We start from the raw sequence: 17197 nt of genomic DNA, 5'->3' as shown, positions 1-17197 counted from the left end.
AAATATAGTTAAGTTCTATAGAGAAGAGTTTGCAACAATTATCAAGCAGTACATTTTGGCAAATGAGACAAACGAATTCATATCATATTAGCCTTATGGGATTTAATAATGGTATATGAATATTTGGTAAGACGCTTGAGTAAGTTTATGGATCTTTTATTTTTTGTCTGCATCCATATAATATCATTATATAACACGGCACTATGGCAATTTTTCGAATGAAAAATATGAAAGCATTTCAGAATGGAAATTAATATATAATACAATAAAAATAAGACTGATTAAAAATTACGAAAAGTAATTCAAATCCCTTATATTCAAATGAGTGTATATATATGAATACTGTTTTAGTAGGATTTTCATAAAGAGAAGCATATTTGTTGAATCCATATATTACAACAAATTATTCTTTCAAAGGAATAAAATATAAAGGAAGAAACGGCATGAATTGTATATCTAGAGGGTCTAGAAGGGATAAAGAGGGGTAAATATATAAGCTAAAATTACGAAATGAAACCTTGACTAATGCACAAAACATAGACAGATAGAGAGAAAAACAGATAAAAGGTGCAGGGGAGGAATGGTTTGGATTACAGAAGGAAATCATAAATGAGAAATACAAAAGGTAGAATCAATGTAAAATGTTAGAAATAATATCAGCGAAATAACAGAAGAAAGAACAAAGGATTTCCAGCAGTTGTTTCCCCTAAGAGCTTTCACAGAAATATCCTTGCGTGTTTTCTCTGGGCGGAGAATACATTGCCATCTCCATCTTTAGTCACAACGTTACGTCCACAGTTCCGTGCACATGGTTTCTCTTTAAACCTCTCATTCTCTCCCTGACTAACAACATCCCTATCAAGATGGCGGCAAAACGAATTCGCGGTAGCAGCTGGCGTTGTCATTGTAGGATTTAGCCCAGGAGCTGCTTGGCGGCGGCACGTGTTAGGCTGTAGTCACCCCAGTCTGGCGCGTGAGCTGTGTACACTGGCTGTGCTACGACTAGAGTGAAGTGAGTAGGGCGGAGGGAGAAGTGCAAGGACAATAGATATCGATTACGAGATCCAAATATCGGAAATTCGTCTGCTTGTAGTAATCGCGTGTTTGAGCCACTTTTTCTGTGTTTACGTCTTTCTTCTTGGATGGAAGCGCAAGTTTCCTCTGTCGGAGGACTGTGACCATAAGGTGAGTCAATAGGTTACTCACGCAGTCCACTCTGTTACTGTTACCAAATCGCCAACGAAAAACGCAGCGTTTCGGAAAACTAGGTAGGGACTTGGTGTGGTGCAGGCACGGGTAGAAGCAGACGAACAAAAACAGGCAGGGTGAGGCATAGAACGCTTGCGCAGTAGCTCACAAATCCTGCGCACCTGCTAATGCGCAGTCATCACTGTGTAAACATGGCGGATAGGTACGGGTTTCCTCGCAGATTGTCCACTCCTGGCTTCTAAGTACGCCCCAAAATCCAATCGTCGATCGTTAAAATCCATCTACGGCACGGCTAGGAGTGTCACAGAACCGTTCGATGCATCTTGATTGCCATTAAAACGCGCAAATCATGGAAAACATGGGAGAGCTAGGCGAACGAGATATCGGAGAGTCGGCGAGTGGTGGTGAGACTGTAGCAGTGGAGTCCGTGGAACCAGTGGAGACAGTCGAACCAGTCGGTAGCGTCGGCAGTGTCGACACCGTAGAACCCCCGGACTTACTCCCAGCGCACGAGCTAGCCTCCGATATTGCCCGCTCGGACGCCGACGACGTTGGGGTCCCTACAAGTATGATAGATGCCACGGACTTTAGAGCTCTGGCCGAACCGGCCTATCACAGCTTAAATGGTCGCCTATCGCCGGGATTTTCAACTTCGAGCAGCTATGCTACACTCACTCCGCTGCAACCCCTTCCCCCCATCTCGACGATGTCGGACAAGTTCTCTCATTACGCGCATCCGGGTAACGTGAGCGGGAGTTTCGCTTTGATGCAGAATAACCTCGGTATGGGAATGAACTTCCAGTACGAGAAGTTAGGGACTATGTCAGGAATGAATATGAGTCCCACCTTAGGGGTCACTCATGCATCAGCGGTGTCAATGATGACAGCTAACGGACTTGGGTCACAGCCAGGAGGTATTCCTTCGCCACCGTATTCTCAAAACGGGTTGCATTCACCGGAGAAAAGCATGTCGCCCACTGGATTTGAATCCTACACTCACAGAGAATTGTCCAGGGGTATTGGATCACCTCAGAGTCCCACCGTTACCCTGCACACACCAACTTCAATGATGCAAACACTGAACGGCCTTAATGCTCCCAGTACCCCACCTTCGGCCCAACTGCAAGACCCTGCCACTCCTCCAAGTAGCCATGATATCAAACCGGTCACCACAACTACCCTTGTCACCCCAATGGCTATTGTACCTGCCGTAACATTTTCGGCACCTGCTGCTACCCCTTTAGCGGTAACTTTGGCAGCGGCACAGTCTAACGTCCCCGTGCAGGCTGTCCCTAACCTTGTATCTGCAATAACCGTGGCTGCGTCGTTACCTATAGCAAGTGGGGGAATTAATACAAGTGTCACAAATAACAGCATCCCCGCCAACAAGAGCATCATTTCTTCTTCGTCCTCCTCCTCATCTTCAGCATCCAAAAATAGCTCAGCAGACGAAGTGGAAGAGATTAACACTAAAGAACTAGCTCAGAGGATAAGTGCCGAGTTGAAACGCTACAGTATCCCACAGGCCATCTTTGCCCAACGTGTACTCTGTCGTTCACAGGGTACTTTGTCCGACCTCTTACGAAATCCAAAGCCATGGAGCAAGCTGAAATCTGGCCGGGAGACTTTTCGAAGGATGTATAAGTGGCTTGAGGAGCCAGAATTCCAGAGAATGTCTGCACTTCGATTAGCAGGTAAGTACTCTTTCTATATCCATATGCTCAAGATAAAAGGTAAACAATCAAAATTCTACTATACATGTAGGTGTTCAAATTCTAATTCATATAATATTTTTAAAAATTTAGATTGTAATTATAAATTGGCACTCTAAAAGATTATAAAAAGCAGTTTACCATATACTTTAATTTTTATCATATATCAAATAGAGCCAATAATTTGAGACACCGAAAGATTTTGACAGAAATCACTCTAAATCTTAAACAGCAAATAATATTTTGATAACTTTCAGAATAATAAAATTAAATGATACATGTGAACTAATGAAATTTTTGAGAAAGGGACTCATTTAACAATATTTTGTTTTTAAAATTACCTTACCGCAAAAATAATATTATTGTCCATATTTTCTTAGTTAATATTATATATGTATGATCAAATGAAATGTAATTTAATTTAAAAGAAACAGATTCTTGTGCTTGTGAAAGTGTTTCAGTGAAGCAAGCGAAAGGAATGAGAGAAGACTGAAAGACAGAAAAAGTGTGTGTGTGTGTGTGTGTGTGTGTGTGTGTGTGTGTGTGTGTGTGTGTGTGTGTGTGTGTGTGTGTGTGTGTGTGTGTGTGTGTGTGTGTGTGTGTGTGTGTGTGTGTGTGTGTGAGAGAGAGAGAGAGAGAGAGGCTTTAACAATTTCACTCACTAATTACACATTCTTCAAAGAGGTTACAGACATCCATTTAATGCGTTTCCATGGTAATATTCTTTTCCATCCTTTGGTTATTAAAACACTCCCAAGATAAACAAAAATAGATACAGTAGAATCATATATAGTAGCAGAGCGCAGTAGCGACGCCACGTGTGCTAGTAGTAGTGCTTATTACTTTACCATGCTATGGACGTGTATGTCAGGTTATTTGGAGCCTGTAGAAGAGCCAATTTATCGCTTCGGGAGAATTACTTGCTATTGTCCGGTGGTGTGGAGAGTCACGACGCAGCAATAAGAATGTATTTTTATTTCCACCAGCGCATGTCTTTTAGAAGAAACATTTTTTTTTTTACAGAAAACAGAATCACAGAACGGGTTGTATCTGTAAATTCGTCAGATAACATAATTCTGACAATAATCGAAACAAACAAAAAGGGGAAGATTGCTAGGAGGAGTGAGAAGAGATAAATGAAGAAAAGGGGTGGGGTGCGAGCGAAAGCGGTGAGATAGGGGATGGAAAGAGAGAGCAATTGAAGAATGGTAGGAATGGATAAAAGAGAAATCAAATTAATGTGATGTTAATTAGCAGTTTCGTGCAAAATAAAATTCATTTTAATCAACTTTCAATATTTAATTATTTATCATATGTCATTACTCTATAGTGCTTTCAAAATAATAATTATTTTGAATCGATGATTTCACTAACCAATTACTATACAAAATTTGCAAAAATCATCAAAGAATATGAATATTTCATGGCAGCTAATACTGAATTTTCTATTCAACCATTGGCATGCATAAGTATCAGACTATTACATTGTAATCATTAAGTGTTGAGGTGAGTAATGGAAAATACCTGCCACTTTCTAAATGGCCTGAAACGATGATTAGTTTTCAACAGCGATGGTGAAAATGTTTTTATTTAGATTTTCCTTTCTTTAGAATAGCAATGTAATGGTCAGTTACATTGTTACAGTTAATTTGGTAGCACCCTCTAAATAATAGTTTATCAGCATTATAGCATATGTGAATGACACCGAAATTGTGTAGTTTAATTAGTTCACATGAAAATGTTTTGGCGTCAGTTTGCTGTAGGATATATTCTTGTATTTGCCAGATAGGCTCTACTTGTCTGAGAGGTAAAAGAAAAAGAACTAGTTGCATACCATTTTATATGCACGGATATTAACGACAAGTTTTGAAACTAGTTTGAACTGTGACGACTTCCAAAACGGAATTCTTTTCTGCTGTGTCGCGTTATAAAATTATTTCTATGACTTGGACTATTACATGCCTACTTGTGAACTCATTATACAGCCTAAATGTGAAAGAAAACGCACATATTGTAGTATTAAAGCATTCAGGTTACACTTTATTTTTTATTTAATTATTATTCCTATTTGCTTCTGTTAACTGTTGTTGAAACAAATGAACCTTACTTTCTATTATTTGAACCTTTGAATATAATTTCATACCTGACGAGATATGAAATCATATTCAAATTATGTTCATAACAATGAAATAGTGAGTTCAGTATTATGAACTGGTAAACAAAACACTTGCCTTGAATTAATCTAAGAAAATTATGAATATTTATAAATGTGTGATAAATTTAAGCAACACTGAAAAGATACTGATACACTTGCAGTGGACCATTTTTCACCATAAAATTTCACCATATTGTGAAATTTTATTTGATTTAAATATAAACCACATAAACTTTCATTCATAAAGTTACGTGTCTTGGACATCAAAGTTACAGTGCAAATGAGTTCAAAAGGAAGCAAAATAAAACAACCCTGTAAAGATGCTTTCTCCACAACAACGTTTGCCTTACAGTGAAACGGAAGTCACAAAAATAATTATCCTGAGATTTCTATACAGTATATGAAATCACGTATATAATAGTAAAGTTGTGGTATAGCTCAAAGTTAAAACTGCCATTTTGAGATATTCGAATATGTAGATATTTTATTAAAATCTTTGATGCGTTTTACTTTAGGAAATATTGTTGCCCACGATTTTTGCTTTACTCTGATGAAAATAAAAACAATTTAGATGCAAGTGGATGTTATTTTGTAAACAACTATGACCAATCTAGATTTCTGGGGAAGTACAAGAGGACTTTGAAATGAATAAAAACTACTTAATTTAAGCATTTTCCCGATTAATATGAACAAGGATGATTTTTATATATTTTTTCTTTTAAATGGTCTTAAAAATACCTACTTTCTCATTGAAGAATTCAATTAGTACTGCAGAAAACTGGCTTATACAAATACAATAAACGACAGTCTGCTGATAAAATACTTTTAATATACTTGTGTGTTTTACAGATTTGAAAAATATGATTTAATTGCTATTCCTCTTCTGTCATTAATATTTAATAGTTTTCTGTTTAAATTTGTTCATATCATTTAGAGTAGTTTTAAGAGTATTGATAACGTAACAAATGTTCTTGATAAATTTGCTGAAACATGCTGTATTTGTTTATTTTATGTTCCTTATATGTGTGTTCTTTATACGACATTATCATCAGAAATATCACTTTTTCATAGAACTTGATATTTATCAAGATGCTAAATATGCACAGTATAAACAAGTGCCGAAATTACTCCATATAATATTTAATTTATTTCGACAACAGCGGTGTTCTTTCAAGCGCAGTGTAAGGATGCAGGCAATATGCTTATCACTTTGCTGAGTTTATATCGGTTATAATATTTCGGTATGTATAGGCAGTTGCCCATCAACATATTTAATCAAAATTAATTACATTTACTGCATGAAATTTTATCGAAAACTTTTATCCTGAAGCTCATGATACACAAATTTTATCTTAGTAACGATTGCTAAAATTGCTCATATTATCATAAGAATATTTTAAACTGATTAAAAAGAATATTTATAAAAAAGTTTTATTTCTAACTAACACAATTTCCAAAAGGCACATTTAACAGTAATATGGAATGTAAATTTGGATTCATGTTCATAAGATGAAGGATTATGTTCAAGAATATTTTATATCCTCTTGTTATATTATTATATTTCTCTTGCAAAATACAACAAAAAAACCCAAGTTTCATTAAAATTATTTATTATTGATATAGTGTACCAAGTTTAAACTATTCACGCAGCTTGAAAGTTCATGTGACACAAAACTATGTTGTTAGAAACAACTGTACGGATATTTTAATTTTAGCTTCGAAAAGAATATATAAAAATATCGCAATGCATGGCGTGTATGACGAGAGAGGTAAGATACTTTACAATGAAATATAACCTAAATCTAGGAATTATAAGCCCTCCGAAGCGGACTAAAAGGATATAATCCACGAATTAATGGTGTTCAAAGAGAACTGTTTCTCCAGGATGACTGGATAAAAATAAGAGCAAAGAAATAACCGTGGATTGACGATATCATTATTTCTGGTGACTGATACATTCACAAAAACAAAAATTTATCATTAAATACCATCATTAATACGCATTATGTATTGGTGAGAAGTTTCCTACTTTATAAGAAGGTAATTTATCCATTTGGGAAACTAATTTCTTTGTCGTGTAACACACGACTAAGTCTGTAATGATTATGCAAACAATGATGCATTGCAAAAAATCCTCACAAACATTTCTTTCTAATAGTATAATCTAAACCAAAGCAGTAAGAACCTTATTCCGTGTATTATGTTTACTCTGCTGTGCGCCTGTATCAAATATTCATGCTTGTAAAAAAAAATCAAGATTTGAAACGTTACCCCATTTATAAATTCAGATAGAAATAAAGAACAGTTTACTGTACTTCATTTCTATCTGATTATTGTTTAACTGATGATTATTATCAAACTAGTCGTCTGGCATTTTGTACAAAGTTAAGACAAATTTCAACTTAAATATTCCTTAAACTCGAAAGTTATAAAATTATCTGGTACAGGTAAACATGCAAAATTATTCCTGAGACTAATGTTCATTCCCATTTTTAGAACAAAAATGTGCTGAATGTACATTTGGAATATAGCCACGAATTTCAAAACATTCTCGTAACTTTGATTAAAATACAAAGTAATTAGTACGAATTTCTAGTTATTCGTAATTCAAGATGATCTCCAGTTTTCGTTATCAGTATTTCTTTAAAGAAACGTCTACTTGTTCAGCAATCGCAATTTCTAAATGTGATTCGCTCTGTAAAGGGACTGATTACCGTGAAAGAGGAAGATTGCATGAAAAATCTGGATTTTGCTTCGAAAGCATTGTATATGTTACAGAATTCGAGATATTAATCTTAATCTACCTGTCTACTGTCCTTGTGCTGTATTACATAATATATTGCATTCAAATAGACTTGTAGCATCCTCTTGACTACTATCAATCGCCATTGCTATCACCAGAAGAAAAAAGTATAATGGCAAAAATTCTGTTGCTCCACACTTCACTAATTCAACATGTTCATAAAAAATTTTCAATCTTAAACGCAGACTATGTTTTCGCTTTTGTATATTCTACATTATTCCTCTATTCTAAAGAATAGTTTATACAGCAATTATGATATCATCTTAGCTTATTTATAAACTGCTTAACATAATAGGAGTAGGGGGGACTGAAAGTGATGCCAATCTTTCCCGAAACTTGATATAATATGACAAGTAGACGCTTTCCATTCGTTCTGAAAAATAACAAATATTAAACTAAATATTTGAAAATCAATGGTTTTCAAATGAAACCAGCAATAACACCAGGATAAGAATGTAAAACACTCTAACTACCAGAGAAAGCGATCTAATAGCAATTAAGTTTGCGGTTCTATTTCTATCATCCTAGAATAGTTGTACCCACTTATCCAATTCAGACACACGCCACTTTCAGCTAAGTTGCAAATGGGTGAGAATTATTGGTGCAGGATGCAATGTACAGTGGAAATCTATACATCACGTCTTCCTTCCTTCCTCGACCTTTTGTATAAATGTATATAAAAACACTGCAATTGGACTTTTTCATCCGTAAAAGGCTGCCCACTAATCGAGTCTGCATTATTTCAGACAAATAAAACAGCGTGGACTTATTATTATTATCAAATATCAAACGTTTTTAGTAGAACGACCTTGTTTGGATTGTGCACGAATCACCTGCTCGCCCACGTTATTTTACGAAAAACAAAAAAAAGTTGCAGCTGAATTTTGTGGTGCTTGACGGAAAATGAACAAACCGGTTCTAATTTGAAAAACTGGAGTGAATATGGTATGGAAAAATACTTCTCCTTTCTCTTTTTGAATCGGTTTCATTTAAAATGTTCAACTTCAAGTTGTTGCCTTTGGGAATTTTGACGCAATGACTAATCGGGCATAGTGCCCTACTTCATGCGGTACTCTATTTCATGAGGTTTTGTCATGTATTAGGATTTATCAGTGTTCGTTTCACGGGCCGATTTGAATATTGAACAGGCTGAAAAACAGGGAATAACGGATATCTATAGCCTCGATTAAGGAGCCTTTAAGAATTATTACCCCGCCTCCGAGTTGTGTGTTGTTGTTGCGCTTGTTTTCCTTGAATTTAAGGCAGATCAAAATCTCACGACATATTGCGGTTGGTGTATTAGTATGAATATTATTATTATATTAGTAGGAGTATTAATACTAATACACACTTAAACTAGGAAGCGCTACGTTTTTGCTGTACTAGCAAAATAAAAAAAATAAGTAAATAAATAAACAATAATAAATAACAAACTCTCTTTAAAGTGTTCTCTCGCCACGTGAGTGCTTATCCGAATTTTCCCAAACTGTCAACCTCAACTACCCATGTAGGTAACTTTATTCCAGTGATATACAACTCGTTAGCTAAAAGAAAACTTACTACAATTCATTTTATACTGTTTTTCCCGTAATTTGAATGTTTCTTGATTCCAGCCTCATTTATAATTGTGAAAATTTCACAGATTCATTTTACTATTCCCCTCTTAGAGCCTTAGAGAACCCAATGAAATCCCTCCAAGGGCCTAGTTATCAAGCTCTGTAGTTGTATATTTGAAATCTTTTCTCATATGGGCGAAGCGTTTTTCTCAAAACGCTTCGCCCATTTTTGGATCTTTTCAAGAAGCTTGATGTCTTAGTTTAGGTATGTTCTTGATATTATGGCTGTAGGAGTGTGTTCATTGCCGGCATGCGGTGCCAGCTGAAAAAAATATGCAATAACTCACGAGAGGAAACCATACTCATTCTCTTGGAGATCGACTAACCAAGCCTCGACTGAAGGAGCGGCATTTTAGAATTTCTACAATCACATCGGATTCAAATCCATGCCTCTCCAAAGAAATAACAATCAATTTTTAAACGGCAGTGCTCCGCCAAGAATGAACAACATTGTGATGCTCTGCAAGTACAACTGGGATTAAAAATATATTGGAACGCGAAAACCATCTTTTATGCAATTCAGCAGGCATTTAAGAAATCAAAAGCATATTTTAATGAAATATAGAAGTAGCAATATTTCATAACATTTGTCACTTCTATACCGATAGGTAGATACTTCTTATCCTTGAAAAAAATACTGAACGAAACTATTCATCAACAAATTCTTTAAACCATAATTTTCATTCTAGGGAAAGAGATATCGTCGAGATGAAATCAAACAGCTCGATGTGCAGCTTTTTCTATAAAAACAATTAAAATAGTTTAAAATAAAAAGTTCGTAGTAAAATTAAATGTTTTAAATGTTTCCTTTCAATATGATATTTTTTTCTTTGTGATGAAAAGGTTTCCGTCTCTAAGTTTTCGTGAAATATGCCTCCGGTTTAAATATATTGTATAAATATTAATGATTTCAGTAGGGAAAGAGGGGTAGAAATTAACTATGGAATGCAGTTACTATTATTTTCAATCATCCATCTTAAAACATTAAATTCTTTACGCAACTAGCTGTTATCTACCAGATAAAGCAGCAAGTCTACAGACTAGTTATTTCCATTTAATACATAAATTAAGTTAAGAGGTAAGATGCTATCACTGAAAGAACTTCTAAGATAAATTAATACTTAGAAACACATTCTTTAAAAAATAAAATATATCCTATGCACACTCACCAGAAAGACACTTATAAAAATATTCCAATTGTCAAGTTGCTTAGATTTTTCTAATTAAATTTTACTTCTAATGAAATTGAAATTATCAAATTTAAAACTTCTTTTAAAGTGAAACTAAGTATTGAAACATTGGCATTGACTAAGAAAACGTATGTTCAATGGAAATTGTATTATCAGGATTGAAGATTAGTTCTCGAACTGACTCGAAAGAAATTAAGACATTCCAAAAAAAAAAAAAAAAAGACGAAGAACTAAAATCATTGCTAAATATTTACCAGGATGTTTAATTTACCTACTCGCCAGAAAAGCACAAAAGAGAACGAGAAAGGCCTCTTACTTTACATAAAATTATTCCGTGTTGAGTTTTAAAAAAAAAATCAGGGTACTACTTCCATCTAGCTTATTGCGCATATACAGTTATACACCGTAAATATCTGTTTCATTACGTCGTGAAAGAAACATCTTCCACATAGACTGTAGTTCGTCACTTTGAAACTTATGTTTGAGAATTTCTTACAGAGAAATTTGTATGTACTCTCAAGCGTCAGATGTTAAGTTGTAACATAAAAATATCTAACGGACCTAAATCGGAAAGCAGGTAGATGCGTTATTATTATAATACATCTGCCTGTTAAATTTTCAATAAATGATATGAGCACAAAAGGTAATTATTAGGAAAAAATATTCACTACAACCAGATAATAAGCTTCTTCTTATTCTTCCTCTTTCATGCGGCTAAATCAATGTTGGTATTGACGGTGTTTTGTAAACTATGAGAAATTTCGTTTCATCATTACTTGTAAATTTTTGAATGTAGAAGAGAAACAGATCCTTACTGAAATAGCTTAACCTCTGTTTACTTCATTTAGAAATGCAAATTCTATAAGTGTTCAAAATACTTTGTACAGTAAATGTTTGTAATATTTTTGAGATGCTTATTATGCACTACTTCTCAATTCGCAATTTATATGAAATTATAATTGATAAAATGTTTCACATAAGGTGGTTTTTATTTCACCTGAAAAATTCGGAAGCGTGTTGGTCAAATAATAATAATAATAATAATAAAAATCTTACGAACACGGGTAAGTGCGAAAACACGTTTCGCCGAGCATCTTAAAATTTTACTAATCATAAAAAAAGAACTCAGACTCTCTCTTACTCACGAATCTATTTCTGTATAATATTTAAGTAAAATATATCGCACTTTCAGAGTGGGTACATGACTCCTCACATTTCATACAACTGTTAAAGTGGTGGATGGGACGTACGTCGTCAGCACCAACTCAATATGCTGAAGCAACCTTTCCTGAGTAGACACACTTTGGCACTATACATTGGATAGTTTAGACAAGTAAAATCTAGTGGATTAAATCGAAAAGAAGGAAGACACATATATAGTCCCCAATCGCAATCTACCACTGATAACAATTTTAATCGAGCCCTTCGTCTCCTGAAATACAGAGATGCTCTGTCCTGCTGATACATGCAACAACAGCTGTTATTGCAATCTTAGGTGTGATATCAGCAGTGTGAAAAGGCTGTTATTTTTCGGACTTTCACAATGTCAATGTGCATCCACTCCACGCTACATTCCTCTACCTGAGGTGTAATAGGAAAAGGCTAGCAGTGGCGCAACTCGCTTACTGTCTGAAAGCGTTAATTTTTTCCTATACATCTGAGAATGGAGTGATGTGCAACGGAGTTGACCGTGAGAAGGGGTTGTAATAGTGAAAGAGTGTTCTTGAGGGACTCGACATTTATCTTACTGATCAGTCGACTCTATTGCAAGCAAAATACCAAGAAGAATTAACTGAGCACGAAGGCGTTTTAGAACAAAGTTCAGTTTTTAAAATTTTAAATTCCAAATGTAAAAATCATGGTTATGAAAAGTAGAAGCCCTTCTTGCCTTCCTCTTTTGTCGGAAACTAATCTCCCCAGAACTGATTCCGAAATTTAGCAGAAAAATTCTAAATGATTTTGTATAATTAAGTTGTCGTAGTAAAAATACAAACTAATATTTCATTGCAAACAAGAAATACCTAGGTTAAATTAAGTGGAACCGATTCGTTACTGAGATTTTTTTTTCTTAAAGAAACATGAGAAACTATTAGTATTAGGAAATATCTTAGGAAGGCAGAACAAATTCTGCTTTAACAATACAAAACTGCTATTCTGAAAAAAAAAAAAAAAAAAAAGAGACCGTAACACTAACGCTCGACATAAAAAAACTGCTCCGTAATTTCAACCTAAATTCATCGCCGGTGTAAGAGAGTGTTTGAATTTAGTTTTAGTTGCATCTGCAATCCACAAGAGGAGGCAATGGAGTTGTATAATCATGTGAAGGACCCGAATGTTATCAGTCTGTGATTTTGTCTTTCTTTTTGCACCGAGTTTAGCATTATTTTCAGGATAAAAGTCGTGTTACTTCAATTTAATCCACGTAAACACGCTCAGTCCACTCAAAGGAAGCCATGCTACTTCGGTTTCGACATCGTAAACACTTTCATCCAATTCCCAATAAAATTTAATCTTACGACGGCACTGATTTTCTTATTCCAAATACATGCAAATCGCCAAGCAGGTTTCTCTCTCTCTCTCTTTCTCTCTCTCTGTTGCTACCCAATCTCCCGGTTTTATCCCCTTTATACAGTGTTCCTAAGATGAGATATATCTACGTATATAAATTCTTGTGGAAAAAAATTAGTCAAAGATTAATAGCACATTCTCCTCATTTCTGGGTATACAATCTGATAAGTAGAGTTTAAATTACCACACAAAGAAAACAGTTGGTTTTCTATTTTTTCGCATAAGAAAAAATAGAAAAAAATAATAATATCATATAGATGAGCAATTAACAAAAATATCTCCTGATAATCTCGCTAAATGGTATGACTTTAAATTCTAATTACATTTTTGTTTAAAAACATTATTCTCTTTTTAAATAAAATGTAATGTTTTATCTTAGCAAAATGTCTTTTTGATAAGATAAAACAGAAACAAAAACAGAATAATCCGAGTACTATGCAAAAACATAACCACAATTTAAATGCAAATTTTACATAATAAAAACATAAACACAATAAAGAAATCTTCAAGAAAACACTTAAAACTTTCATTTACATTCGACAGTAGTTTATCTGGGTTGTAGATTAACCGAGTCTGTACGGCCTGTGAAAAATTTAAGTCAGTGTAAGTTAGATAACAAAAACAATTACTCTGAATCTGTTGCAGGTGTTGTTTATTTACATTTTAAATGTTCTTGTAGACAAGACCTTTGAATTTCTCAGAAGCTGCGTCCCGCCATTATTTTCTGCCTACATACTCCCTCAGGTCATATATAAAAATCTTTCAGTTATACTATTGTACAGTTAATTTTAACATCATTCTCTGATAGGTTTTTTTTTTTTAATTTGAGTACGTATGCGTCCATCATATTAAAACAAAAAAGGGTTGTTCTTTCAACTAAGCAACACCTTCAGCTTATTAAAAATCATGAAAGGTGCTAAAGTATCAACTTTATGAGTCGCAGCTCGACTACATGGTACAACAAGGAGACGCCACTCTGGCTGACAAGATGATGCTTCCAAATTTACGTATCACCATTCACATAAAGGCAAACTAAAAGATAAAGTGAACTTCACTGTTTTCCTTTTTAAAAATAATATGTACATATTAAATTTTAAATAAAATTTTCTTATGTCAAAGCATACTTTTATAAACATGAATAGCAGTATATATGTAAATAAATTTAAGTTTTTAACACATTTACGAGTTTTTCTTTCATTTTGCGGTGTTACGATTATCCAGGAAAATTTATATCCCATCCACCATGGATAATCGAGAGTCTACTATATATTTAAAAGCATTTTTTCAGGTCGTTAGCTATTTCTCACGACTAAAATTCCTTTAAAAAGAATCAAAATGAAAGTCGCCATCTATGAAAATAGTGTTAATATTTGCAATGGCCACATGGTGTAAGGAAGCCTATGGCTTATGCTGCACCAGCCAAAACAAAATAAGAAAATAATAATAGGAAGGAAATTATTTTAAAAATAAATAATAAAAAAGGAAATATACAACCTATATGCGTTTCTCTCCTCCCGTAGGTAACTATATAGCTGACAATTGAATTTCCCCAAACTGTCAGTCTCTACCACCCATGTGGTGACTTATTACAGTAATTTATAACTCGCTGGCTAAAATAAAACTTCCTGCAATCCAGTTATATGTTATTTTTGGTTTTTATGAGCATTAGCAACTAAGGCCATATTGCTCAGGGATATGCGGTGATCATTCCTAACTTTTCCGCATCCTCCGTATTTGTTGGTCACGGGCTCGAACCCCGGTCTAATCAAGAAGCGTGTGCTACGCACTGCTGCTCCTTCCCACCTGGCTACAGAGGTGCCGCCCTGCAATCCAGTCTAAACCTCTTCTCCCGTAACATGAATTAATGGCCGCTAGAATCATTTATAACCGTGAAAATTTCGTCCTCATTCATTTTACTTATGCCTCTCAGAGCCTTAAACATCTGTCAAGTCTCTTCTAAGGTGCCTAGTTTCCAAGTTCTACAACCCACATATTCGAAAGACTTCGAATAACCTTTTGCCGATCTCACCAAGTGAGTTTCCCGTTAACAGTCTTTGGATCGTTTCAAGAAGAATGCCTCACGTAAAGAATGCCTTTCTTTAGGTGCGGTCTCCATACTTGAACACAGTAACAATGGGATTACGAAGTCTATCTTTATTAGCAAATGTTCGTTAAATCATCGATACGACAGCATGGGCATTCTTTGCAACCTGTCTGCAATGCTCGGAGAACATTTCTGACTGTATCGTAACACCCAAGTCCCTTCCCACACTACTGGCTTTAATTCGACTCCACCAAGCGTATAAGTTATTTTGGAGTTACGGTTCCCCAGGTGTAATACCTTACACTTTGCTGGATTAAAGCATAGCTGCCATTTTTCTGACCATCCATGAAGTCTATCTAGGTCACTCTGAAGAAGCTTTGCTTGGCAATGTTCATTAACTACCCTACCAATCTTTACATTATCTGCAAATTTAGACATCACGCCCTCTACCCCTTCATCGATGTCATTTATGAAAATCAAAAATAACTAATACTCTTCCTCGGGGAACTCCACTTCTCACATCAACCAAATCTGAGGAATAACCATTTATCATAGCCCTCTGCCTCCCCCCCCTCCTGCCCTGAAGTCATCCTGCTACCCATCTAAGGATTTTCCCCGTGGTTTTAATCTGGTCCAGCTTATAAAGTAACCGCTCATGCGGGACTGAGTCAAGTTTTGCTGAAATCCAAATAAACAATGTCGAAATTATTCCCAAAATCGATCTCACGAGTGACCCTGTCAAAACAGCTAACCAGATTTGTTAAACATAATTTTCCCTTTACAAAACCATGTTGAGTATCCTTCAGAATTCCATTTGTATCTAAATGATCCTGAATTCCACCCTTTATCATTGCCTCCATGATATTCCCTACTACTGAAGTTAGACTGACCTGAGGGTAATTTCCCACTTCACTCTTAGAACCGCCTTTATGTATTGGAGATACATTGGCACTCTTCAAATCCAACGGAATCACTCCCCAGTCCAGTGATGCTCTCATAATTAGCTTCAATAGTTCAATGCACTCACTTCCCGCCTCCCTTAATATTTTAGGGTATATGCCATCAACTCCAGGAGCCGTACTCGCCGTTAGGCGCGACAGTTTTTTCATGTGAAATATTTAAACATCATTATTTACATATTTTTCAACTTCACTCCCATAATTTCTTATTGACATAAAGGGTTTGTTTTCTGTAAATGTAGTTGCAAAGTAACTGTTGAGTTCAACTGCAACATCAGCTGGGGTGTCTAATACTATCCCACGTCCATTACATAAGGGTCCGATCTGGTTTGTCCTTCTTCTTTGCACTTATATGTGAAAAATTCCTTAACCGCACTCTTTTCTCCCTTTGCCAGCGATTTCTCATAATCTGCCTTTGCCAGCCTAACCTTTTCTGTGGCATTATTACAGATCAATTTGCAGCTGTTATAGGCTCAGTACTTTTTATTGCCCTGTAACTTTTCCATGCCATCTTTTTCTGCTCAAGTAATCTGACAACATCATTATTTATCCAACTTGGAATCCCTCCTCGTGAAGTATTTTTTAATGATATATATTCATTCAAGGCTTCTATTATTAATGTTTTAAACGTATACCATCATTCAATTGTATTCGCTCTCCGTGAGATATCTACCCAGTTAAAAGAGGCCATGTAGCAAGTTAAGGCATCGTAATTTCCTTTTCTGAATTCATAATCCATTCCTTTGCCTTAACTACTGCTACGTCTCTCCTCTTCATCCTCCACCACCGTAGAACTCTGTGATCGCCTCCTGCTAGTAGTTCCTGTTGGTTGGTTTGTTGTTTAATGGCACGTGCTGCTGAGGCCATATTGTGCCTGTGGTTCCTGTATTGTCAGCCATATTTTGTCACCTGGTTTATGGATGATGATGACTAGAATATTC

At 35.3% G+C, this 17197-nt stretch overlaps 1 protein-coding gene across 1 annotated transcript in view; it reads left to right on the top strand.

The window, feature by feature from the left end:
* The first annotated feature begins 2003 nt into the window (after positions 1-2003).
* LOC150087050 (uncharacterized) overlaps positions 2004-17197 on the top strand; it is a 498158-nt gene continuing 482964 nt past the window's right edge. The window contains exon 1 of the mRNA XM_090371781.1: positions 2004-2903. Coding sequence (XP_090227907.1) covers positions 2030-2903 — 874 coding nt within the window. The 5' untranslated portion in view covers positions 2004-2029. The remainder of the gene's footprint in view (positions 2904-17197) is intronic.

This window comes from Mastigoproctus giganteus, chromosome 4 (assembly GCF_048544385.1).
Source record: "Mastigoproctus giganteus isolate SK-2022 chromosome 4, ASM4854438v1, whole genome shotgun sequence".
In the NCBI taxonomy this organism is placed as follows: Eukaryota; Metazoa; Arthropoda; class Arachnida; order Uropygi; family Thelyphonidae; genus Mastigoproctus; species Mastigoproctus giganteus.
Note: the sequence above shows the minus strand (reverse complement) of the source record. Positions and strands in the feature narration are given on the sequence as shown.